Below are 26,945 nucleotides of genomic sequence, written 5' to 3' on the forward strand. Positions count from 1 at the left end.
TGTCATCGGAAATCCACAACGTTTAGCAAAATCCAAGTCCATTAGGTTTAGCGCTGCTCCCGAATCCACAAAAGCCTTGGCAGAAAATGTGGACAGGGAGCAGATCAGAGTAATTGCCAGAAGAAACTTAGGTTGAACACCACCAACAGAAAACGTGTGTGCAAAGCGTTTCTCTCGTTTAGGACAAACAGAAATAATATGCGAGGCATCTCCACAGAAAAAACACAGCTTATTACGCCTTCTGAACTCCTGACGTTGCGCCTTAGACAAAACCCTATCACACTGCATAGGTTCAGACGTCTGTTCAACCGGTGGCAACACCTCTCGTGCAATCCTGCATTCACGTAAACGCCGATCAACCTGAATGGCTAATGACATAGAATCATCCAGACCAGAGGGAACAGGAAATCCCACCATAGTATCTTTTACGGCTTCTGACAAACCCTTCCGAAAGAGAGCAGCCAAGGCATTATCATTCCAGGCAGTAAGGACCGCCCACTTTCGGAACGTTTGACAGTACAACTCTGCAGAATCTCGACCCTGGTTCAATGCCAACAGGGTCTTTTCAGCCTGATCAATAGCATTAGGTTCGTCATTCAACAACCCCAAGGCTTGAAAGAATGCGTTCACATTAGTCAGAATAGGATCATCTGGTTTCAAAGAAAACGCCCAATCCTGGGGATCACCACGCAGCAAAGAGATGACAATTTTAACCTGCTGCGCTGAGCTCCCTGACGAGTTAGGCTTCAAGGCAAAAAATAATTTACAATTATTTTTGAAACTCAAAAATTTAGATCGATCCCCAAAAAATACATCAGGTGTAGGGATCTTTGGTTCAACAGCATACGAACGAGCAAGGTAGGCGGAAATTCCCTGCACTTCCGCAGCGAGCTGCTCCACATGATCAGACAATTGCTTTATCGCCATTGAGAGAAAAAAAAAAAATTCCCCCTACGGCTTCAGAGATATAGAGGAAAGAATATACACACTCTTTTTTTATTTTTTTTTTTTTTTAAACACAATTCTTTCCTGCAATTGAGTACCCTAGGAACTGCGGTATGGCGGGTGATTCTGTTATGATTGAGTCACCATAGGAGGCAAAAACAGAAATGCTAGCTAAGTCCAGAAAACCAGAGAGGTTGGCAGCTATCGGATTGCAGACCCCTGAACCTATCAACACAACTAGCAGTAGCCGTGGGGGGCTCCTACGATGCCCTAGACCCCTCGATCACAGCCGGAGGACTAAATAGCCTAAAGACAGAATGGGAAATCTAAACTGCCACAGAGCAGACCCAAAAGCAAAAGGCAGCCCCCCACATATAATGATGGTGAAGCAAGAAGAAAGTATACAACTCAGACAGAAAGATAGACTGAGCAAAGATGGGGCCCAAGCTAACTAGATAGGAAAGGACAGGAAGGCTGCTGTCTGCAATCCGTGTAAAACCCTATGAAAATAAGAGCCAACAGACTGACAGTGAAAAAGGCCCTGAAGACGCTAGGCTTCAAAAAGACTGTGTCAGTACTCAGGAATATTCTGAAGACAGAGCGACCGGCAAAAGGAGATTCAGCTCACCCCAGCAGGGAATGGCAGAATCCAGAAAAGCAAGGCAAACAAAAACAAAACACAAATGCTAAAAGGCAAAGCAGAAAACTTAGCTTTAGAGGAGCAGGAATCAGACTGGTCTCTTAGAAGTCCACAGAGAAATCACCCGCAGGGCAGAAGGGCGTCGGCAGCCTTATATCCAGTCCGTGACTCCACTCAGCCAGTCATCACCATTAGGCTCAGGTGCCTGATAATCAGGCTCATTACCTTCCTTTACCAGAATAGGGAGTTCACCAGACCTCAGTGACGAAGGGAAAATGAACTCACAACACCGAGGGTACAACAGTGTCAACCCATACTATCCGTCGGCGTCTGAATGAAAAGGAACTGTATGGTAGGAGACCCAGGAAGACCCCACTTCTTACCCCGAGACATAAAAAAGCCAGGCTGGAGTTTGCCAAAACTTACCTGAAAAAGCCTAAAACGTTTTAGAAGAATGTTCTCTGGTCAGATGAGACAAAAGTAGAGCTTTTTGGGCAAAGGCATCAACATAGAGTTTACAGGAGAAAAAAAGAGGCATTCAAAGAAAAAAACACGGTCCCTACAGTCAAACTTGGCGGAGGTTCCCTGATGTTTTGGGGTTGCTTTGCTGCCTCTGGCACTGGACTGCTTGACCGTGTGCATGGCATTATGAAGTCAGAAGACTACCAACAAATTTTGCAGCATAATGTAGGGCCCAGTGTGAGAAAGCTGGGTCTCCCTCAGAGGTCATGGGTCTTCCAGCAGGACAATGACCAAAAACATACTTCAAAAAGCACTAGAAAATGGTTTGAGAGAAAGCACTGGAGACTTCTAAGGTGGCCAGCAATGAGTTCAGACCTGAATCCCATAGAACACCTGTGGAAGGATCTAAAAATTGCAGTTTGGAGAAGGCATCCTTCAAATATCAGGGACCTGGAGCAGTTTGCCAAAGAAGAACGGTCTAAAATTCCAGTAGAGCATTGTAAGAAACTCATTGATGGTTACCGGAAGCGGTTGGTCGTAGTTATTTTGGCTAAAGGTTGTGCAACCAAGTATTAGGCTGAGGGTGCCAATACTTTTGTCTGGCCCATTTTTGGAGTTTTGTGTGAAATGATCAATGTTTTGCTTTTTGCTTCATTCTCTTTTGTGTTTTTTCTTTTAAGACAAATTAAATGAAGATAATAATACCAAAGAATTTGTGTTTGCAATCATTTTCAGGAAGAAACTGAGTATTATCTGACAGAATTGCAGGGGTGTCAATACTTTTGGCCACAACTGTATTTAAATAATTTAAAAAACAGCATGGGGACCTGTTGTGAATTCTCTCTCTGGCTTCCCTCTGGTGATTACTGAAGGTAGTGGAGCTGGTCAGATTGACAGAGGGGTTGCAAGTTCTCTTTCTGGACTCCCTCTGGTGGCTACTGGAGGTAGTGGAGCTGATCTGATTGCCAGAGGCTTGCCACCTGATAATGAGGAAGACTATTGGAGATCTGGGGTTTCTGATTGGGATTTAAGACAGCTGACTCCCTCTATCCCTGCTGGTGATTTTCTTCCTGTTCCTTTTGAGGTCTGATGTCTCCTGCTCTTTCCCTGCATGTTCAGCTAAGTGGTTCATTTGTTATTCTGTTTGCATTTGATCTGGTTTTGTTTATCTCTGCTTTGTGTGGGTCAGCCAGCTCCGTCTGGGGCTGTGCTGAATCACCACCCATATGTTACTGCATGTGCCAGTTTGTTTTGTCCCCTGTTATATGTTATTTTGCTTTGCTTTCAGAATATACCAGAGTGCTGATAGAATGGGGGCGAAGTCGTGCGACTTCAGTGTTTTTGTGCATCAGACATGTTGGACTTTTTGCAGGGTTTTTTGCATGATTGCAGACAGTGTCTTTACGTTCCTGTCTTGTCTAGTCAGTGTGGGCCCCATCGTTTGCTCAGTCTATTTTTCTGCCTGCGTTTGTGTTTTCATCTTGTCTTACCGACAATATATGTTTAGGGGCTATCTATTCCTTTGGGGTCAGCTCCGGGGCAGTTTGGTTTTCCCCTTTCTTGCTTTAGGCTTAGTTAGCTCTCCGGCTGTGCCGAGCAGAGATGAGCGACTTTGCCTTTTTTAGGGTTGAGTCAGGTTTCATGAAACCCGACTTTCTCAAAAGTCGAGGAGAATGAAATCGGCCGACTATAGGGAAAAGTCGGAGGTCTTACTGAAACACGAAACCCAATGCAAGTCAATGGGGAAGCAAAGTCGACAGGGAGTGGAGGACAGTAAACACACCTACAGTGCCTATTTCAATGCCAACATCAATTCTTATTACTTAAGCTTGTCAACCTTAATTTACTTTATAATAATAGTTACGCATTGAAAACTGGGGGTTATTTGGCTAAAGTTGTGGGGGGTAGGGCTGGCTCCAGATTTTCATGTGCCCTGGGTCAAAGAGTGTCAGTGCGCCCCTTTAACACATACCACAATTCATGATGCTCCGATACGGCACAGAAATATAGGTATAGTACAATGAAAAATATTTCATGACATGACTGATACCTATTTTAAATTCTACAATAGCTCAAAAAACAGACAGTATATTACTCCATACAGTATTATGACCACCACATAGTGCGCCATACAGAATAATGAGCCCCATATATTTCTCCATACAGAATAATTGGTCCCATATAATGTTCCATACAGTATATGATGAGCTCCACATAATGCTACATTATATGATGGTCCCCATGGATGATGCTCCAGTGTCTTATGGGCCCAAATAATGCTTCATATATAATGGGCCCCATTTCCAATGCGCCAGTGTATAATGGGCCCCATAGATGCTGCTCCAGTGTCTGATCTGCCCCATTTAGAATGCTCAAGTATATGATGGGCCCCATGGATGATGCTCCAGTGTCTTATGGGCCCAAATAATGCTCCATATAATGTATAATGGGCCCCACTTCTAATGCTCCACTGTATAATGGCCCCGTAAATGCTGCTCCAGTGTTTGATTTCCCCCATTTGGAATGCTCCAGAATATGATGGGCTCATGGATGATGCTCCAGTGTATGATGGGCTCAAATAATGCTCCATATATAATTTGCCCCATTCAGAATGCTTCAGTATATGATGGGCCTCATGGATGATGCTCCAGTGTATGATGGGCCCAAATAATGCTCCATATATAACCTGCCCCATTTAGAATGCTCCAGTATATGATGGGCCCCATGGATGATGCTTCAGTGTCTTATGGGCCCAAATAATGCTCCATTGATAATCTGCTCCATTTAGAATGTTCCAGTACATGATGGGCCCCATGGATGATGCTCCAGTGTCTTATGGGCCCAAATAATGCTCCATATATAATGGGCCCCATTTCTAATGCTCCAGTGTATAATGGGCCCCATAGATGCTGCTGCAGTGTCTGATCTGCCCCATTTAGAATGCTCCAGTATATGATGGGCCCCATGGATGATACTCCAGTGTCTTATGGGCCCAAATAATGCTCCATATATAATGGGCCCCATTTCTAATGCTCCAGTGTATAATGGGCCCCGTAAATGCTGCTCCAGTGTCTGATGTCCCCCATTTGGAATGCTCCAGTATATGATGGGCCTCATGGATGATGCTCCAGTGTATGATCGGCCCCATATATCATTCTCCAGTGTATAGTGCTCCCCAAAAATTGCTCCCAACCTTTAAAAAAATTAAATACCTCTCCTCTCTGGGCACTGCTCTACTCTGGACTCCTCAGCATCGCCAACTTCCAGCTCTCTGCACTTGGACTGTTTAGGCAGAGGGCATACAGACGTGATGTCATCGCTCTCTCTGACTTGAATGTCACTATCAGGAAATGCAGAAGACATCACAGCGGTGGAGTAGGGAGAGGTAAGTATTGCAAGTGCTGTGGCCCTGAGCAAGCGGGGGGCCCACTCGTGGGCAACGGCACTGGCACAGGGCCCCTCATAGTACACCGGTGTGTCTGACGGCGAGTGGGCCCTCCCACCAGCAGAGACACTTTTGCGTACCATGAGGGGCCCTGTGCCAGTGCCGTCACCCACGAGTATGCCCCCCACCTGCTCAGGAAACCGGCACTTTCATCTGCACCTTCCTCTGTGTCACCGTGTAAGGTGGTATAGTATGCGGAAAGGGGCATCTGAGTTTCATCAGGGTCTGATTCTGGCTCAGTAGACTGCAAGGGAAATGTAGTGTTCTGGGTCAATGTACCAGCAGAATCATCGAGCAGTGGCTGTGCATCAGTGCACTCCATGTCAGATTCATTTTGGACTGGGGAATTCAAGATTTGACTTGATAACCCAGGCATGGTATGTGAAAAGAGCTCCATGAAGTAATCTGAAGTGTGGCCTGCCGCCTCCTTCACTTTTGGTGTGGGTGAAGGACACAAGGAAAGGTGTTGTTCCTGACCAGAAGCCTGCACTGACAACTCAGTGCTTGCAGTTTTTGAAACCTCAGAAGAGGAGGCAATAGAGCTGGAGGCTGTTTCGGCAATGTAAGCCAAAACCTGTTCCTGATGCTCCGGCTTTAAAAGCGGTTTACCTACTTCCAGAAAAGGGAACCTTACAGGCCTTCTTGTGCCAGACGATGCCGCAGGCTCAACACCTCCTGCCTTAGCTGCTATTGTGCTTTTGGCGTAACCAGCAGATGCACCACCACCACCATGAGTACCAGCTGCCCCCCCGCCTATGTCCGCGGCCTCTTCAACCATACTTCCTCATGTTTGGGAAAATGTACCAAAAATACCAGCAGATATATGGTACTGTATGAGGAGCGTACAGCTGTATAAGGTGTAGGGAAAAATTAAAATCTCTGTATATATTTCCTTAGTCACAGACGCTCTCCCAGTATGAATTTGACCGTAATCCAACCAGCAGATATATGGTACTGTATCAGAAGTGTACAGCTGTATACATTTTTTGGGAAAATGTCAATCTCCATATATTTGTTTCCAGAGTCACACACAGACGCTCTCCCAGTATGTATTTGACCGTAATCCAACCAGCAGATATACGATACTGTATCAGAAGCGGACAGCTCTATACGGTGTATGTAAGGAAAAAGAAAATCTACATATATTTTTTTCCGTAGTTACACACAGACGCTGTCTCAGTATGGATTTTACCGCAATCTAAACAGCAGATATACGGTATTGTATCAGAAGCGGACAGCTCTATACAGTGTATGTATAGAAAAATGAAAACATCCGTCTATTTTTTTACGGAGTCACACACAGATAGCATGTATTTGTTCATGATACCAGCCGGTACACGGTAGTGTGTGAGGAGCATACAGCTCTATACGATGTATGTATGGAAAAATGAAAATCTACGTCTATTTTTTTATGTAGTCACACACAGACGCTGTCTCAGTATGGATTTTACCGTAATCTAAACAGCAGATATACAGTACTGTATCAGAAGCGGAGAGCTCTATACGGTGTATGTATGGAAAAATGGAAATGTCCGTATATGTATTTACGGGCTCACACACGCTGGCTCTGTATAGATTTGACCGTAATCCGAACAGCAGATATATGATACTGTTTGAGAAGCGGACAGCTCTATATGGTGTATGGAAAAATGGAAATGTCCGTATATGTATTTCTGGAATCTCACACAAACACACTGTCTCTGTATAGATTTGACCATCATCCAAACAGCAGATATACAATACTGTTTGAGAAGCGGACAGCTCTATACGGTGTATGTATGGAAAATTTTAAATCTCCGTCTATTTTTTCCGGAGTCACACACACACGCTGCCTCTGTATAGATTTGACCGTAATCCAAATGGCAGATATATGATACTGTTTGAGAAGCAGACAGCTCTATACGGTGTATGGAAAAATGGAAATGTCCGTATATGTATTTCCTGACTCACACACACACGCTTTCTCTGTATAGATTTGACCGTAATCCAAACAGCAGATATACAATACTGTTTGAGAAGCGGACAGCTCTATACGGTGTATGGAAAAATGGATATGTCCGTATATGTATTTCCGGAGTCTCACACACACACGCTGTCTCTGTATAGATTTGACCGTAATCCAAACAGCAGATATACGATACTGTTTGAGAAGCGGACAGCTCTATACGGTGTATGTATGGAAAAATGTAAATCTCCGTCTATTTTTTATGGAGTCACACACAGATAGCATGTGTTTGTCCATGATATCAGCCGGTACACGGTAGTGTGTGAAGAGCGTACACCTCTATACGGTGTGTGAAAAAATGAACGCTCGGTAACTGTGCAGAAAAAAAGAATAAAAGTAGGAGTGATTTGAAAAAAGCAGTCTGCACAGCAGTGTGCACACAGCAATGCAGCTATCAGGTAGCCTAATAAGGCAGCCTAATAACCACCAGCGCTGCTGCACACACAAAAATCCTCCCCTGTCACTGCACACTAACTGTACAGTTAAAATCGCTATCAGCAGAAGCACAGATTTTTTTTTTCTTTCCTGACTAACACTCTCCCTATTGAGAAAGAAGTAAAATGGTGGTCGGCGGTCAGGGCTTTTATAGCCACTGTGATGCCACACAAAGCAAGCCAATCACTTGAATGCCCTTCTCTAAGATGGGGTGGCCGCTGTTCATGTCATCGCGTTGCCCACAGTGTGCGTCCTTGATCATTGGCTGAGAAAAGGCGCTAGAAGCATTATGGGAAACGCGACTTTAGCGCTCGGGTCGGCGACCGCATGGCCGACCTCACGCTATGGTCGGGTTTCGATCGGTGAAACCCAACTTTAGCGAAAGTCGGCGACTTTTGAATTTGACCGACCCGTTTTGCTAAACTCTAGTGCCAAGGCATCTAGGATCATCGTAGGCACGCTCCGCGGCTACTGCTAGTTGTGTGGACAGGATCAGAGGTCTGCCTCCGCTTAGTTACAAACCTCTCTGGTTTTCTGTGTCTTAGCTTGGGCCTGCTATCCTCCTCGGTGCCCATTCATAACAGAATCACCAGCCTAACTGTAGACTAGGGTACTCTAAAGAAGGAAAGAATTTAAAAAAAAAAAAGGGTCAGAATTTTTTTATTTAAATATTTTTTCCTCTTTTTTTTTCTGGGGCTGTAGGAGGATATTTTTTGTCTAAATGGAGACTAAGCAATTGTCTGATCATGTTGAGCAGCTCGCTGCTGAAGTGCAGGGAATTTCTACCTATCTCGCTCAATCATCTGCTGTTGAACCAAAAATCCCTACTCCTGATGTGTTTTCTAGGGATCGGTCTAAATTTTTGAATTTTAAGAATAATTGTAAACTATTTTTTGCTTTGAAACCTAACTCATCAGGGAGCTCTGTGCAGCAGGTTAAAATTGTCATCTCCCTGCTACACGGCGATCCCCAGGATTGGGCCTTTTCTTTGACACCCGGAGATCCTATTCTGGCTAATGTGGACGCGTTTTTTCAAGCCTTGGGGTTGTTGTATGATGAACCTAATGGTATTGATCAAGCTGAGAAAACTTTATTGGCATTGAATCATGGTCACGATTCTGCAGAGTTATATCGTCAAAAATTCTGAAAGTGGGCGGTCCATACTAAATGGAATGACGATGCCCTAGCAGCTCTCTTTCAGAAGGGTTTGGCAGAAACCGTAAAAGATGTTATGGTGGGATTTCCTGTTCCCTCTGGTCTTGGCGACTCTATGTCATTGGCCATTCAAATTGATCGGCGTTTACGTGAACGTAAAACTACACAAGAGGCGTTGCCGCCTTTTGAACAAACTTCTGAACCCATGCAATGTGATAGGGTTTTGTATAGGGCGCAACGTCAGGAGTTTAGAAGGCGTAATAAGTTGTGCTTTTTCTGCGGGGACGCCTCTCATACTATTGCTGTCTGCCCTAAACGAGAAAAGTGTTTTGCTCACACATTTGCGGTGGGCAGTGTATAGCCTAAGTTCCTTTTGGCGATTACCCTGATCTGCTCCTTGTCTACATTTTCCGCTAAGGATTTTGTTGATTCAGGAGCAGCTTTGAATCTGATGGATTTGGACTTTGCTAAACGTTGTGGTTTTCCCATGATACCCCTCGGACTCCTATCCCTTTGAGGGTTATTGATGCTACTCCTTTGGAGGAGAATAAACTCCAGTTTTGGACCCAGGTGATAATGCGGGTCGCCCCGGACCACCAAGAAAATTGTAAATTTTTGGTGTTGCACAATTTGCATGATACTACTGTTCTGGGTTTCCCTTGGTTGCAAACTCATAATCCTGTTTTAGATTGGAAATCTGTGTCTGTGGTGAGTTGGGGTTGTCAATGTGTTCTTAGTGACACTCCTGTTTTCTCCACCTCTCCCTAGTCTCATGATATTCCTGACTATTTGGCTGATGTTTCAGTGAGAGTAAGTCTGCGTCTTTGCCTCCTCATAGGAGTTATGATTGTGCAATTGAGTTAATGCCAGGGTGTAAATTTCCCAAGGGTCGGCTTTTCATCTTATCGGTACCCGAACATGATGCTATGCGATCTTATATCAAGGAGTCGTTGGAGACGGATCATATTAGACCATCCTCTTCACCTTTAGGTGCTGGGTTTTTTTTTTTGGCCAAGAAAGATGGTTCATTAAGGCCATGTATTGACTATCGTTCCCTTAACAAAATCACTGTTAAATATCAGTACCCGTTACCCCAGATTTCTGATTTATTTTCCAGAGTTAAAAGTGCCTGTTGGTTTACCAAGCTTGACCTCAGGGGGCGTATAATCTTATTCACATCAAGCACGGGGATGAATGGAAGATGGCGTTTAATACTCTGGAGGGACATTTCGAGTACCTGGTGATGACTTTTGGGCTCTCTAATGCCCCTTCTGTCTTCCATGAACGATATTTTCCAGGACTTTGTGGATAAGTTTTTGATCATTTATCTGGATGATATTTTGATCTTTTCCAGTGATTGGGATTCTCATGTGGAACATGTCCGAACTGTGTTCCGGATTTTGAGGGCAAATTCTCTGTATGTTAAGGGATCGAAGTGCCTCTTTGGTGTACAGAGGATTTCATTTTTGGGATTCATTTTGTCCCCGTCTGCTATTGAAATGGACCCGGCCAAGATATAGGCCATTTATGATTGGGTTCAGCCCACTTCTTCGAAGGCTCTCCAGAAGTTTTTGGGTTTTGCTAATTTCTACCGTAAATTTATAAGTAATTTTTCTGGTATTGTTAAACCACTGACTGATTTGACCAAAAAGGGCGCTGATGTGGTGAAATGGTCTTCAGAGGCAGTTTTGGCATTTCAGGAGCTTAAGCGGAGATTCACTTCTGCTTCGGTTCTACGGCAACCTGATGCCTCACTCCCATTTCAGGTAGAGGTAGATGCTTCTGTGATTGGTGCAGGAGCCGTTTTGTCCAAAAGAGGTCCGGTGACTTCTAAGATGAATCCCTGTGCCTTCTTTTCTCGAAAATTCTCCCAATCTGAACGTAACTATGACGTGGGGAATCGAGAATTGTTGGCCATGAAATGGAAATTTGAAGAGTGGAGACATTGGTTGGAGGGAGCTAGACATCAAGTTGTGGTCCTCACCGACCACAGGAATTTGATTTATCTTGAATCGGCCAAACGCTTGAATCCTAGACAGGCTAGGTGGGCCTTGTTTTTCACGCGTTTTAATTTTGTTGTCTCTTTTCTTCCGGGCACTAAGAATGTTAAGGCAGATGCCCTTTCTAGGAGTTTCTTTGTGGATTCTCTTGATGTGACCGAGCCTACTACCATTCAAAATGAGGGTGTAGTGCTTTCCGCCATCTCACCCAATTTGAGACGTGCCCTGGAGGAATTTCAGGAGGACAAACCTGAACGTTGCACTATGGGAAAATTGTATGTCCCTGACCAGTGGAGGAAAAGAGTTATGTCTGAAATTCATTGCTCTGCATTGGCTGGTCATCCAGGTATTTTTTTTACCAGAGATTTGGTGAGTCAGTCTTTTTGGTGGCCTGCTTTATCGCGTGATGTCAGGAATTTTGTGCAGTCCTGTGGGACTTGTTCTCGGTCCAAGCCCTGTTCTCGTTCTAGTGGGTTGTTGATGCCCCTGCCGGTGCAAAGGAGGCCATGGACTCATATCTCAATGGATTTTATTTCTGATCTTCCTGTCTCTCAGAGAATGACTGTTATCCGGGTGACCTGTGATAGATTTTCTAAGATGGTCCATCTTGTACCACTCCCAAAGTTGCCATCTTCTTCTGAGTTGGTGCCCTTGTTTTTACAACAGGTGGTTCGGTTGCACGGGATTCCTGAGAACATTGTGTCTGACAAAGGAGTCCAGTTTGTTTCCAGATTTTGGAGAGCTTTTTGTTCCAAACTGGGAATTCAGTTATCTTTCTCCTCTGCATTTCATCCTCAGACCAATGGGCAGACTGAGAGAACAAACCAGACTTTGGAATCCTATTTGAGATGTTTCATATCTGCTGATCAGGATGACTGGGTCTCATTTTTGCCCTTGGCCGAATTTGCGCTAAACATTAGGGCTAGTTCTGCCACTTTGATGTCGCCCTTTTTCTGTAACTTGGGGTTTCATCCTCGATTTTCTTCAGGGCAGGTAAAATCTTCTGCCTGCCCAAGTGTGGATTCTGTGGTAGAGAAAATGCAGTAGATCTGGGACCAAGTGGTGGATAAGTTGTCCCACTCTCAGGAAAAGGCACAACGGTTTTCCAACCGGCATAGGACCATTGGTCCCCGGTTTAAAGTGGGTGATATGGTTTGGTTGTCTTCAAAGAATATTCCTATGAAGGTTGCGTCTCCAAAATTCAAGCCAAGATTCTTTGGACCTTATAAGATTTTGGAAATCCTTAATCCAGTTTCTTTCCGTTTGGCTCTTCTAGTTACGTTTAAGATTCATAACGTGTTCCATAAATCCTTGTTGAAGAGGTTTGTAGATCCAGTAGTTCCCATGGCGGCACCTCCTGACCCTGTATTGTTTAAAGGTAATTTGGAGTATGAGGTAGAGAAAAAATTGGATTCTCGTTTGGCTAGACAGAGACTCCAGTACTTGGTCAAATGGAAGGGTTATGGCCAGGAGGATAATTATTGGGTCTCTGCTTCTGACATTCATGCTGATAGATTGGGTCGTGCTTTTCACCGGGCCCATCCTGACCGGCCTGGTGGCGTGGATGAGAGTTCGGTGACCCCTCCTCAAGGGGGGGTACTGTTGTGAATTCTTTCTCTGGCTTCCCTCTGGTGATTACTGAAGGTAGTGGAGCTGGTCAGATTGACAGAGGGGTTGAGAGTTCTCTTTCTGGACTCCCTCTGGTGGTTACTGGAGGTAGTGGAGATGATCTGATTGACAGAGGCTTGCCACCTGATAATGAGGAAGACGATTGGAGATCTGGGGTTTCTGATTGGGATTTAAGACAGCTGACTCCCTCTATCCCTGCTGGTGATTTTCTTCCTGTTCCTTCTGAGGTCTGATGTCTCCTATTCTTTCCCTGCATGTTCAGCTAAGTTGTTATTTGATTATTCTGTTTGCATTTGATCAGGTTTTGTTTATCTCTGCTTTGTGCGGGTCAGCGAGCTCCGGCTGGGGCTGTGCTGAATCACCGCCCATATGTTACTGCATGTGCCAGTTTGTTTTGTCCCCTGTTACATTGGTCTCTTTTTCCTTTGCTTTCAGAATATACCAGAGTGCTGATATAGTCGTGCGACTTCAGTGTTTTTGTGCATCAGACGTGTTGGACTTTTTGCAGGGCTTTTTGCGTGATTGCAGACAGTGTCTTTTCTGTCCTGTCTAGTCCGTGTGGGCCCCATCGTTTGCTCAGTCTATTTTTCTGCCTGCGTTTGTGTTTTCATCTTGTCTCACCGACAATATATGTTTGGGGGCTATCTATTCCTTTAGGGTCAGCTCCGGGGCAGTTTGGTTTTCCCCTTTCTTGGTTTAGGCTTAGTTAGCTCTCCGGCTGTGCCGAGGCGTCTAGGATCATCGTAGGCACGCTCCACGGCTACTGCTAGTTGTGTGGACAGGATCAGGGGTCTGCATCCACTTAGTTACCAACCTCTCTGGTTTTCTGTGGCTTAGCTTGGGCCTGCTATCCTCCTCAATGCCCATTCATAACAGGGACCCCTCTATTCTTGATAACTAGCCTTGATGAAGTTGACAGCCGAGGGTTGCAGCCCCCAGCTGTGAGTTCTGCCTGGCTGGTTAGCAAAAATACAGGGGAACCCATGCCAGTTTTTTTTTAAATTATTTATTTACAGCGCAGGAGCGGCTGAAGAATAATCCCATCAGCCGTTCCTGCTCTCACTGGTATTAGTGGCAACAGGTGTCATATGATGGCAGCAGTTTTCCCATCCGCTGACACCAGTGACCGGAGGTAAACTTTATACCTCCGATCACAGCCGAGTGCTCGCGGTGTCTTTTGACAGTGTGGGAACCGCAGCTCTCTGACCGGCGGGGAGTATTTCACTGCCTATCAGAAGCAGTGTTTGCCGCTCTGTCATGCACATGACAGTGCGACAAACACCCAGTGTTCGGGCAGCCAAACCCTAACAGTAACACGGACCTCCTGGTGAAGTCCAAGTTCGGTGTCCATGCTCGAACAGTAGGTGTACGGTACAGACACCGAACTTTACTGTTCGGGTTCGCCCATCCCCTTTGTTCTTGGACAACTGTTCACTCCTCTGTCTGACATTTTGCAGAGAGCATGTAGTGGTGGCTGGTTCATGGTGAAATTAAGTTCTTTCCACTTTCAGATTATGACCCCAACAGTGCTCATTGGAAACTTCACTAGTTTAGAAATGTCTCTGTCAGTGCCCTCAGTATGTTTTGCAACAATAAGATTGTGAAAGACTTGAGCCAGAGCCCCCATACACATTACACCGTCTGCCAAACACTTTGATATTGGTGAGTTCAGCTGGCATTAGTCTACTGTGTATGGGGGGCACTAAGAACAATCCCTCATATAACGGTTGCCCTTGGTTCCAATGGTAAAAGACAAGAGTGTTAACGACTCATCCATTTACAGATATAGAATTCAGCAGTTAAGGAAAAAAACAATAAAATTCCAACAAAGAACACATTATCATATTCTATCAGATTTTTTACTTGTATCCTTTAAATTCATAAAAGAAACTTATCTCCAACACCTAGATTGAAACTATATTTCAATATTAGAGCACTCAAGAGTTGGCATGAACTGGGCAATAACTTTGCCGTTCTTTATTATCATTGTCACAGTAAATGTGAGAGATGAACATTTTTAGTCCGTACTCCCAAGCCAGAAATTGCTCCTCTCTTCGCTCATAATTAGGAGATTTAAAAGCTGTGAATCAACATGATGACACCACATAAAGTGAACTCTACTTTACCACATAATAATACATATGTTGACTATTTGCAAAGAAAAATTACAGAAGATGAAGGGAGACATTCATTAAAGGGATTGTTCAGCTTCGGCCCCTTTCACATGTCCGTATAAAACCGGTACCAGAAAAAAACAGTACCAGGCTCATCAGTGTTTTGGATCAGTGTGCAATCAATGTTTTGGATCAGTGTGCAGTCAGTATTTTGGATCAGTGTGCCATCAGTGTTTTGGATCAGTGTGCAATCAGTGTTTTTCCAGTATGGCAAATGAAAAAGATATTGCAAAGCTTCTCTTGTTCTTTGCAGTGTTAAACATGTACAGCACATGGACAGCTCTTGGATCCCATCTGTGTGCTCTAAGGGTTTAACACTGACCCATAGACTTATATTGGCTCTTGCCATCTGTGCTGCTGGAAAAAAAACGGACATGTTTCCATGTGACTTAAACACGGACACACGGTCCATGTAAAGACACGGACATGTGCACAGCAGCATAGGTTAATATGGGTACGTGTGACATCCGTGAAAAAAACAGATGCCACACATACTGCAAACATAGACATGTGAAAGAGGCCTTAGGCTGTGTGCTGTCTGGATTCTCAGGTAGCAGCGTGACCTCAAGTATGCGATTTGCATACATGCGGTCACATGCCGACTAGACGTACGCAGCCTCGCTCAATGCAATTGAATTGAGTTAACATAAACAAGTCTAGTCGGAATGTGTCTGAAAGTATGCAAATCGTACATTGCGGTCACATTACCGGCCACTCCTGGCACCAGTACAGGAGAATCCTTGCAGCATGCATTGTACATGCTGTGAGGTTAAATAAGTTTGCAGTCACACAAGGACCCGTTACACACAGCGATCTCGCTGGCGAGATCGCTGATTTTGTGACACATCAGCGATCTCTCCAGCGAGATCGCTGTGTGTGACATCCAGCAGCGATCGACCCCCCCCCCCCCGCGGGGTATCGCTGATCGTGCTGGATCGTCCTGGCCCGTTTTTTCATCGCTGGTCTCCCGCTGGCCAGCGCACATCGCTGCGTGTGGCAGCAGGAGCCAGCGATGAGCGACGCCGCACGCTGGTTACCAACGTAAATATCGGGTTTCTAAGGGCCGCAGGGCCCTTAGAAACCCGATGTTTACCCTAGATACCATAGTCCACTGCAGGCAGGGTGGGAGGTGGAGGCAGAGCGGCGCACAGACCGGAGTAGCTCTGCTATCTGCTACTCCAGTCTTTCAGACCGGAGTAGCAGATAGCAGAGCTACGCCGGTCTGTCTGCGCCGCTCTGCCTCCACCTCCCGCCCTGCCTGCAGTGCATGCTGGTATCTAGGGTAAACATCGGGTTTCTAAGAGCCCCGCAGCCCTTAGAAACCAGATGTTTACGTTGGTAACCAGCTTGCTCGCTGGTCCTGATCGCTGGAGGGGCTGTCTATGTGACAGCTCACCAGCGATCAGCTAACAATGTCCCAGCGATCCCATCCATGTCAGATCATTGGTGGGATCACTGGGACATCGTTATATGTAAAGGTACCCATAGAGTGACTAATGTTGGATTACCCTTTAATAGCGTTATAAGGTGCATGAATTTACCAGCAAGCAAAAATGGTAAATTTTTTTCTGATATCCTTTGCAATGGAGTACATGTACAGCATAATGCCTTAAGGAACTGTTCAAATGTGGCAAAAAATCCAGTAATATCCAGGTGCAACTGTAACCTATGCACCCAATAACAATGCACACAGATGTCATAGAATGTTAATAATGTATATGGTAATCATAGGAGAATTGTCATGGGTTTACCATGACAGAGCGGGGTCAGAAGACCGCAGCTTCTCATTTCATGTACTCCTGCACTGATTAGAAGCACTTCTCCTTCATAATAAATGGTTAAGGTTTCTGTTAGAAGTGCAGAGATTAAACTAATCAACTTTAACATTAAGTTAAAGGTCCCTACTAGTAAACTGGGTCCCAGGTTCATTGGTCCTTATAAGATTGTGCCCATTGTCTACTCTGTAGCTTTCCGTCTTTTAGAATTCATCATAGTGGGTTTCACCGGTCTCTGTCCAAAAAATATGTTGCGTCCTCTGAACCATCACCACCACCTCAATCTCAGGTCATTGTTGATTAGAATTTGGAGTTTCAGATAGCCAAGATCGTGGACTGTCACTTGGTTCGTCAGTCACTCAGTATCTGCTACACTGGAAGTGTTACGGTCCTGAAAAGAGAATGTGGGTACTAACAACTGATATCCATGCGGTAAGGTTGATCCAGTCATTCTACGCAGCACAGCTTGATAGACCAGTCCCTGAGATTCTGGAGGCCCCTCTTAAAAGAGGGGTATTGTCGTGGGTTTACTGCGACAGAGAGTGGCCAAAAAACAGAAGCGTCTGATTTCACGTACTCCTACACTGATTCGAAGCACTTTTCCTTCATGTTAAACGGTGCTGGTTTCTGTTAGCAGTGCAGGGGTTAAACTGTTCAGCTTAGAGACACTGAAACTTTCCTGCCTGGATGATCTCAGCTGTTCAATATTGGCCACCCACTACCCTCTCTTATATATACTCTTTAAAGTCACCTCTGGCAATCAGGAATTGCCAGTATTAGTCTTATACTGCCTGGTCTGGAGTGGAGGTGTCTATTGTTGGTAGAGGCGTTTGGAGTGTTAATCTGTGACTGTTGCTTGGTGTTTCAGCAGTGTACAAATCCTCTTATTTGGTTTTCCTTACTTTTTTCCCCTGGTGTTCCTGTCTGTCGTCTGTGAGTGCATATTTGTATATTTGGTATTTCATTTATCCCTATACGTCCTCCCTTGTAAGTCTACTTTGTGAATATAATTACAATATTACTCCCCACTTCCCTGGGTGGGGAAGGGGGACAGATATAGGGATGATCCAGGAGTTCAGCAAGGTACGTGGTCCCGGCGTCTTCACAATCAGAAGTAATCTGAGTAGCAGGGATAGCTAGGGTGCCCCTAGTGTTAGGGACAGGGAAGGAGACCCTGGAACTGGGCATTTTGACAAGAGAGTTGTGACAAGAATAGCAATATTAGGATTTAAAGTGTACTTGTATCCTCCATTTTACACCAGCTTTCCACTCTGCAGCCTCCATTTCTAACCTGCACTTGTGTCTGAACTAGTGGGTGGAGAATAGTAAATATGTTATTTCCAATATATATGGTGCACAGAAATATGAGGGATTTCCGCTCTCTGCTGTATTTATGGAGCACAAGCTCAGAAGCAGCAGCAGCAAGCTGTACATCACACATCGGTACTGAGATATACTGTATAGCTGTGAATTCAGCTCTGGTAACTAAATTATTATAGCACTTGTAAAAGCACTGCAGCCCCTTTGGTGAGGGTCTGAGTGGTCATACCTGTGCCAATATTAATTTTATGGCATATTCTATAAATTTGTCAACTTTTTTGCACTTTAGCAATAACAAAATAACAGTATGAATATACACAGCAAAATAATTTATTCCTCCTTCAATAACATTCTTTACACTTTCTATGTGATGTAATCTTACATTCCAGCCAACAAAAATGTCATAAATTTAACCATGTTTTATGGGTTCTTACTATAATACTTTTACATGGAGTATCCAGCCTACATGTGTGGCATTATAGCCAACCGTAATTTTTCTTTAGTAGCTTACCCTGCAAGTATAATCAGACTGTTTCAGTTTTGGAAGTCAGCCTTACTATTTAATGCAGACTAATAAAAATCATACTTTCCATAGGAGCGGAGGAGGTGAGGGCTGGGGGTGTTTAATTAAAAACTTTAGAACAGCCACAGGCATGAAATGCGCACAGAGCTCTACTAGCTGGCACATTTGTACTTTTAAAGTTGAAGAATTTTAATAACTAGTTTGGCATGCCAGCTTGCCACGGCCAATGTCTTACATCAGTTATTGTCGGCTCATGGAGGCACTACTAGTAAAAAGAACTACTGTAATGTATAATGCAGAAAATGAAGAGCTGCTCCATCACTCCACTGCTGATGAATCAATATGCCCTTCCAATAGCAGTAGATACAGTAGGTACAGAAAGTATTCAGACCCCTTTAAATTTTTCACTTTCTTTCTTTGCAGCCATTTGGTAAATCCAAAAAAGTTCATTTTTTTTTTCATTAATGTACACTCTTCACCCCATCTTCACTGAAAAAAACAGAAATGTAGAAATGTTTGCAAATTTATAAACCACTTAACACCCAAGGGTGGTTTGCACGTTAATGACGGGCCATTTTTTACAATTCTGACCACTGTTCCTTTATGAGGTAATAACTCTGGAACGCTTCAACAGATCTAGGCGATTCTGAGAATGTTTTCTCGTGACATATTGTACTTCATGTTTGTGGTAAAATTTCATTGATACAACTTGCGTTTAATTGTGAAAAAAATGGAAATATGGAAAAAATTTTGAAAATATTGCAATTTTCAAACTTTGAATTTTTATGCCCTTAAATTAGAGATATATGTGACACAAAATAATTACTAAATAACATTTCCCACATGTCTACCTTACAACAGCACAATTTTGGAAACAACATTTTTTTTTTATTAGGAAGTTATTATAAGGGTTAAAAATTGACCAGCGATTTCTCATTTTTACAGCAAAATTTACAAAACCATTTTTTTTAGGGACCACCTCACATTCAAAGTCACTTTGAGGGGTCTATATGGAGAAAATACCCAAAATTGACACCATTCTAAAAACTGCACCCCTCAAGCTACTCAAAACTACATTCAAGAAGATTATTAACCCTTCAGGTGTTTCACAGGAGCAGAAGCAACGTGGAAGGAAAAAATGAACATTTAACTTTTTAGTCACAAAAATGATCTTTTAGCAACAATTTTTTTATTTTCCCAAGGGTAACAGGAGAAAGTGGACCCCAAAAGTTGTTGTCCAATTTGTCCTGAGTACGCTGATACCCCATTTGTGGGGAGGAACCACTGTTTCGGCGCATGGCGGGGCTCGGAAGGGAAAGAGCGCCGTTTGACATTTTCAACCTAAAATTGGCTGAAATTGAAATCGGACGCCATGTTCCGTTTGGAGAGCCCATGATATGCCTAAACAGTGGAAATCCCCAACAAGTGACCCTATTTTGGAAACTAGACCCCCTAAGGAACTCATCTAGATGTGTGGTGAGCACTTTGAACCCCCAAGGGCTTCACAGAAGTTTATAACGCCCGGGCGTAAAAATAAAAAATCATATTTTTTCCACAAACATGATCGTTTAGTCCCCAATTTGTTATTTTCCCAAGAGTATCACGAGAAATTAGACCCCAAAAGTTGTTGTCCAATTTGTCCTGAGTGCGCTGATACCTCATATGTGGGGGAAAAACACTGTTTGGGCACAAGGCAGGGCTCGGAAGGGAAAGAGTGCCGTTTGACATTTTCAACCTAAAATTGGCTGAAATTGAAATTGGATGCCATGTTCCGTTTGGAGAGCCCATGATATGCCTAAACAGAGGAAACCCCACACAAGTGACCCCATTTTGGAAACTAGACCCCCTAAGGAACTTATCTAGATGTCTGGTGAGCACTTTGAACCCCCTAGTTTTTCGCTAAAGCTTATAATGCCCAGGCATGAAAAAAAAATAATTTTTTTTTCCACAAAAAATGATCTCTTAGTCCCCAATTTGTTATTTTCCCAAGAGTATCAGGAGAAATTGGACCCCAAAAGTTGTTGTCCAATTTGTCCTGAGTGTGCTGACACCCCATATGTGGGGGAAAAACACTGTTTGGGCACACGGCAGGGCTCGAAAGGGAAGTAATGACGTTTTGGAATGCAGACTTTGATGGAATGGTCTGCGGGCGTCATGTTCAGTTTGCAGAGCCCTTGATGTACCTAAACAGTGGAAACCCCCCACAAGTGACCCCATTTTGGAAACTAGACCCCCTAAGGAACTTATCTAGATGTGTGGTGAGCACTTTGAACCCCCAAGTGTTTCGCTAAAGCTTATAATGCCCGGGCGTGAAAATATAAAATCCTATTTTGTTTCCACATAAATGATCTTTTATTCCCCAATTTTTAATTTTCCCTAGGTAAACAGGAGAAATTGGAGCCCAAAAGACATTGTCCATTTTGTCCTGAGTACGCTGGTACCCCACATGTGGGAAAAAACTGTTTAGGCACATGTCGGGGCTCGAAAGGGAAGTAGTGACGTTTTGGAATGCAGACTTTGATGGATCTGCTGGCGTCATGTTCCGTTTGCAGAGCCCCTGATGTGCCTAAACAGGAAAAAAAAACACATGTGACATCATTTTGTATACTAGACCCCCATGGAACAAATCTAGATGTGCCCCCAACTAAACTAATGTAAATTAGTAGTGCATGGAGGTGTGGTACAATTTGAAGCAATCCTTCATACACAGGCCAGGTTTTTTGGGGCAGGTGTCGCACTGGTAAATGGTGTCCTTGCGTATTCCCTTTTTGTAACACACTCGGCACCTTTTTTGCGGCTTACCTTTTCTACCAGTTGGCGGGACCACCCACGGAAAATGCTGACCTGGTACGATAAGAGTACCTTCAGTTCCGGAAGTACTGGGACCCGCTCCTTCATGAGCGCCAAACCTCAGGGCCTTAACCACTACCTCCTGGAAATGAAGATACGACGTATTGGTGTGGCGTGCACATTGTGACAGCAGGAATGCGTTGAGCATTGCCATTTGTATGATGTGCACGGCCAGCTTTTTGTACCACGCCCTGGCCTTTCTGAGAGCATTGTACGGTTGGAGGTATTGATCGGAGAGATCAACGCCCCCCATGTTTTTGTTGTACCCCACTACACAGGTCGGTTTGCTGACCTGTGTGGAGGTACACCGTACAGTGCAGAGGGTGCTGCCATCACCGTGTATGGTGGTCAAGAGATGGACATCCCTCTTGTCCTTGTACTTGACCACCAGTAGGTGGTCGCTACATTGGGCTCTGCTCTCACCTTTTCTGAGCATCTGCCCAAGTAGCGTCTTCGGAAGGCCTCTCTGATTTTTGTGGACAGTACCGCAGGCTGCGGTACCTCGCGCAGAGAGGGATTTGTAGAGTGGGATGCTGGTATAAAAGTTATCAGTGTAGAGGTGATAACCTTTATCCAGCAGTGGGTGAACCAAATCCCACACAATTTTCCCACTCACTCCCAGGACAGGAGGACACTCAGGGGGTTCAATCCTGGTGTCCTTTCCTTCGTAGACTCTAAACCTGTGAGTGTACCCTGAGGTACTCTCACAAAGTTTGTAGAGTTTGATTCCGTACCAGGCCCTCTTACTGGGCAGGTATTGACGGAATCCGAGCCTTCCCTTGAAATGGACCAAGGACTCATCCACGCTGATCTCCCTTTGGGGCACGTACACTTCAGCAAACTTTCTGTTGAATTGTTCGATGACCGGCCGAACTTTGAACAGACGGTCAAAGTTGGGGTCATCTCGTGCGGGACACTTTGCATTATCAGTATAATGCAGAAACTTGTGGATGGCCTCAAAACGCGTCCGGACCATGACCATTCGGAACACTGGAGTGTTGTATAAAATATCAACACTCCAATATTGCCGAATTTCCGGCTTCTTCATTATCCCCATGTGGAGGACCAGGCCCCAAAACTGCATCATTTCAACTGCGTCCACAGGAGACCAGTTGGAATATGATGAACGCGGGTTTTCCGCCAAAAATTGACGAGCGTACAAATTAGTTTAAATTCAAAGAAAACATAGATGAACGGCACCAAGGCCCTAATCCACCAGCAACTAGTCCAGGATCAATCACGGGCACACAGTATGCAACACGCTGCTAGGGTTAATGGTGCTCTGCATCAGAAAAAACATGTAGAATTATTTAAACGAAGAAAAAGAGATGCGGCACTCACCCAATTTGCAGTGTAGTGTTTCTTTATTCGACCATTAAAGGTCACACAATAGAGGACGGGCAGATTACATGAGGCATGCGAGGAAAAAGCGGACGACAGCCATTTTGCGTACACAGACGCTTCAACAGGTCCAGGCAGGCAAAAGCTATGACAAGTGAACTATGTCACTGATCAAAGTTTGGTGGCTGTGGGATGCAAATATGGAGCTGGCGCAAAGGGGGCTTAGGAACAAAAAAAGCAAGCTCAAGTGTTGATCGGTGAACTGCGTCACCAATCAACGCTCGGCGGCTGCTAAATGTGCACACGGAGGTGGTGCAAAGGGGGGGTGGAGGGGGGTAAAAAGAGGGGGTAGGGGGAAGGGGGGATTGGGGGGGATGAAGCTAGATGGGGGGGATGAAGCTAGATTGGGGGTTGAAGCTAGATTGGGCAGCGATCTGGGATCAGGCAATACTTACAGTTGTAGGGTTTTTCTTTCTTCTTTCTTTAGCAGGTATTGTGATGCTACAAGCTGCTATGGCACCACAATACCCAGCACACCAGGAGATCCAGACGTATGACCGCTCTATAGGGAATCCTCAGCTAGTGTGAGGACCCCCTGCAGAGCTGTCATACAGGTCACAGGCAGGTCAGGGACAGGTCACAGAGTGGTCACATCGCTGCTGTGACCTGTCATTGGTGGGATCGAATGATAACATCGATCCACCAATCCCTGCTCTGCCTGGTGACCATGGCAACTGCCCAGGATCGGAGCTCACAGCGCCGATTCAAAGGCAGGTCATACCCAGGTCATCAGCAGGGCACAGAGCGGTCACAGAGTGGCAGCAGCTGCGCCCTGTGGTTGGCGCGATCGCCGATCTAATCGATCGTGCCAACCAGCTCCTGCAGGCCCTACTGGGCCTGTATCAGGTCCCTGCCTAGGATTGGTGCTAATACAGCACCGATCCGGACCGGTACTGGCAGGACAGAGCGGTTCTATAGCGCCGCTGTGCCCTGCGATTGGCGCGATCGATGTGATTGGCGATCGCGCCAATCCAGGGGGGTTTTGCCGGTGCATGGCGTTGCCAGGCACTGGGTCCAGGATCAAGTACATCGGTACTCAATCCTAGCCTAAGACATCATTGTTTCAGCCGCTCCGATTGGCTGAAACAATGAGAAACGCTGTGATTGGCTGTTTCGATTTCAACAGCCAATCACAGTGCTCGGAAGGGAGGGTGGCAACAGACCCCAGGATGCCGAGGCCATCTACCATAAGGTAAGATGGCGTCGGAATTTTAATGCGATCATCGCGACTTAAGTCGCGATGTCGCATTAAATGCCATGACGTACTATCCCGTCCTTGGGGATTAAGTCCCAGGGCACATGGACGGGATAATACGTCACATGGCAGAAAGGGGTTAAAAAAGAAAAACTGAAATATCACGTGGTCATAATTAGTCAGACCTTTGGCTCAGACACTCATATTTAAGTACATGCTGTCCATTTCCTTGTGATCCTCCTTGAGATGGTTCTACTCCTTCATTGGAGTCCAGCTGGGTTTATTTAGACTGATAGGACTTGATTTGTAAAGGCGCACACCTGTCTATATAAGACCTCACAGCTCACAGTGCATGTCAGACCAAATGAGAATCATGAGGTCAAAGGAACTGGCCAAGGAGCTCAGAGACAGAATTGTGGCAAGGCACAGATCTGGCCAAGGTTACAAAAGAATTTCTGCAGTATTCAAGGTTCCTAAGAGCACAGTGGCCTCCATAATCTTTAAATGGAAGAAGTTTGGGACCACCAGAAGTCTTCCTAGACTTGGCTGTCCAGCCAAACTGAGCAATCGTGGGAGAAGAGCCTTGGTGAGAGAGGTAAAGGAGAACCCCAAGATCACTGTGGCTGAGCTCCACAGATACAGTAGGGAGATGGGAGAAAGCTCCACAAAGTCAACTATCACTGCAGCCTCCACCAGTCAGGCTTTTATGGCAGAGTGGCCCGACAGAAGCCTCTCCTCAGTGCAAGACATATGAAAGCCTGCATAGAGTTTGCTAAAAAAAAACACATGAAGGACTCCTATCTGCATGGAAGAATGGCAGAGGGTCCCCAAATCCCGGTGTGAAAAACTTGTTGCATCATTCCCAAGAAGACTTATGGCTGTACTAGCTCAAAAGGGTGCATCTACTCAATACTGAGGAAAGGATCTGAATACTTATGACCATGTGATATTTCAGTTTTTCTTTTTTAATAAATTAGCAAAAATTTCGATTTTTTTGAATTTACCAAATGGTTGCAATGAAACAAAGAGTGAAAAATGTAAAAGGGTCTGAATACTTTCTGGACCCACTGTATATTAGACAAATATGGATAAAGTTATATATAATATAAATATACATATATAATACAAAGTCTTGATGGACAAATACGACCCACAAAGTTTTCATATACTTTTTTCCTATTGCAATTAATTTGATTGAGCATTTAAACAGAATCTGTCAGAAGGTTTTTGCTATTTAATATGAGAGCTGCATACTATAGGGCAAGACAGCCTGATTTCAGGGATGTGTCACTTATTCGTCTGTGTGCTGTAGTTTCAATACAATCAGTGTTTTATCAGCAGGAGAATATCACTGCAGGACTAGGTCTCACGTGCATGGCAGTCAGGCTAACCTGTATAACCCAGCCCCACCACTGATTGGTAGTTTAGATGTTGGCATGGATATACACAGCTCAGCATTCTAAGCACTACTACATCTACAACAGAGAAAACAAGGATTCTATAAAAAACTGCATCAAGCAGCCCAGTAAGTGACTCATGGCTGGAATCAGGGTCTCAGCCCCTACATCATGCTGCTCTCAAACAACATAGCAAAAACCTACTGACAGATTCCTTTTAATAACTTTGCGCGCACAGTTTGCAAGGCAGTAGGATTTTTGGTGGATGACAACACTGAATCTCTAAGCTAATGAGAATAGTAGAGACCCTGTAGAAGGACTGGAACACAATATCGATGATATCACCATAAGTAAATCTGGACATGGCTTGAACAGCTAGTCAAATGCTGGGATGTGAAGTTTTAAGTCTATATCGCAAACCAGTTTTAGACCCATGGGCCGAATTTGCATCTTTTGGCCTTACCTTGTGTTGATGTCTCACGTCGGAGTGTTTGTCGCACTAAATATATTAGTTCTTGGCTTGGACACTTCATAGCAGTGTAATATGCCGCAATCCGTATCTCTTCTGACTCTTCTAGGTCGTGGTACAGCTGAAATAACGTGTCCCGCTATGAAGAAGTGAAGTTTAGGTTATTTAGACTAAAGTCTGAGAAAACGTCAGTAATCTGTGATCTGTGATAGTGATGGATGATACTACAAGAGACTGTGGGTGAAAACAAGATTGATTTACACCATGTCTTAAGTACCAAGAAATCTCTCCCTAAACACCCTATAGCCCATACACATTATTTATTATCCTGCTTTAACGGAGAAACATTAGGATTCCTAAAAAAAGCAAAGAACACATCTATTTTTAATATCACGATAGCAAACAAAAGATGCAGTATATGGTGCGGAAATTTATTTTTCGGATTATAAGACGCACTTTTTTCCCAAAAATTTTGGGGGAAAATGGGGGTGCATCTTATAATGCGGATATACCTTACCGGCCACGGTGGAGCAGGGTTCCAGGGTTGCGGCTGGAGGAGGAAAGCGTGGAGCGTTGCTGCAGGCCGCCGGCTGGGATGAGGGTGTGCGGCGTGCCACTGCGGGTGTCCGGTGCTGCAGAGGCTCTGCTGACATTTTGTGAAAGGCCAGAGTCCCTGCAGTTTCATGGTTTCCTATGCGGTGGACTCGGGAAAATGGCTGCAGGGGGCGGTGCATGCGCAGATGGAGATCTTGGCATCAAGATCTCGAGATAGGAGATCTCAGCGCTTAATAACATTCATAACCTTAATAACCTTCTACTCTGTTGAATATTGACTGAGCATTGGTAATGAGATAGATAGGATAGTTACCCCAGCCATGTTTGTATTGGCAAAGCAAAATGGACTTCACCTCCCTTAAAGGCGTTGCCCCTTTTCCAAAAATCCCCTGCTGCACTTTCTCTTAAAAAAAAATAAAAATTGTCTTTCCTCACTGTCCCCAGGTCCATCCCCGAGTCTTTTGTGCTTTCCCTCGGTATCCGATATTGGCTTTGGCACTGATGTCATGCCAACAGCTCATCAGCCAATCAGTGAGCTGCCCATGTAGAAGGAACACCTACTTCATAACC

At 44.7% G+C, this 26,945-nt stretch overlaps 1 protein-coding gene across 1 annotated transcript in view; it reads right to left on the minus strand.

Annotated features, from left to right (window-relative positions):
* The window catches only part of LOC141047831 (apolipophorins-like), a 53,817-nt gene extending 27,120 nt beyond the window's left edge, over positions 1-26,697 (minus strand). The window contains exons 1-2 of the mRNA XM_073543152.1: positions 26,689-26,697; positions 25,815-25,959 (exon numbers count right to left, since the gene is read on the minus strand). Coding sequence (XP_073399253.1) covers positions 25,815-25,959; positions 26,689-26,697 — 154 coding nt within the window. The remainder of the gene's footprint in view (positions 1-25,814; positions 25,960-26,688) is intronic.
* Positions 26,698-26,945: the final 248 nt, after the last annotated feature.

Source organism: Dendrobates tinctorius, unplaced genomic scaffold (assembly GCF_039654945.1).
Source record: "Dendrobates tinctorius isolate UK_male_01 unplaced genomic scaffold, ASM3965494v1 ptg000129l, whole genome shotgun sequence".
NCBI classification, from domain to species: Eukaryota; Metazoa; Chordata; class Amphibia; order Anura; family Dendrobatidae; genus Dendrobates; species Dendrobates tinctorius.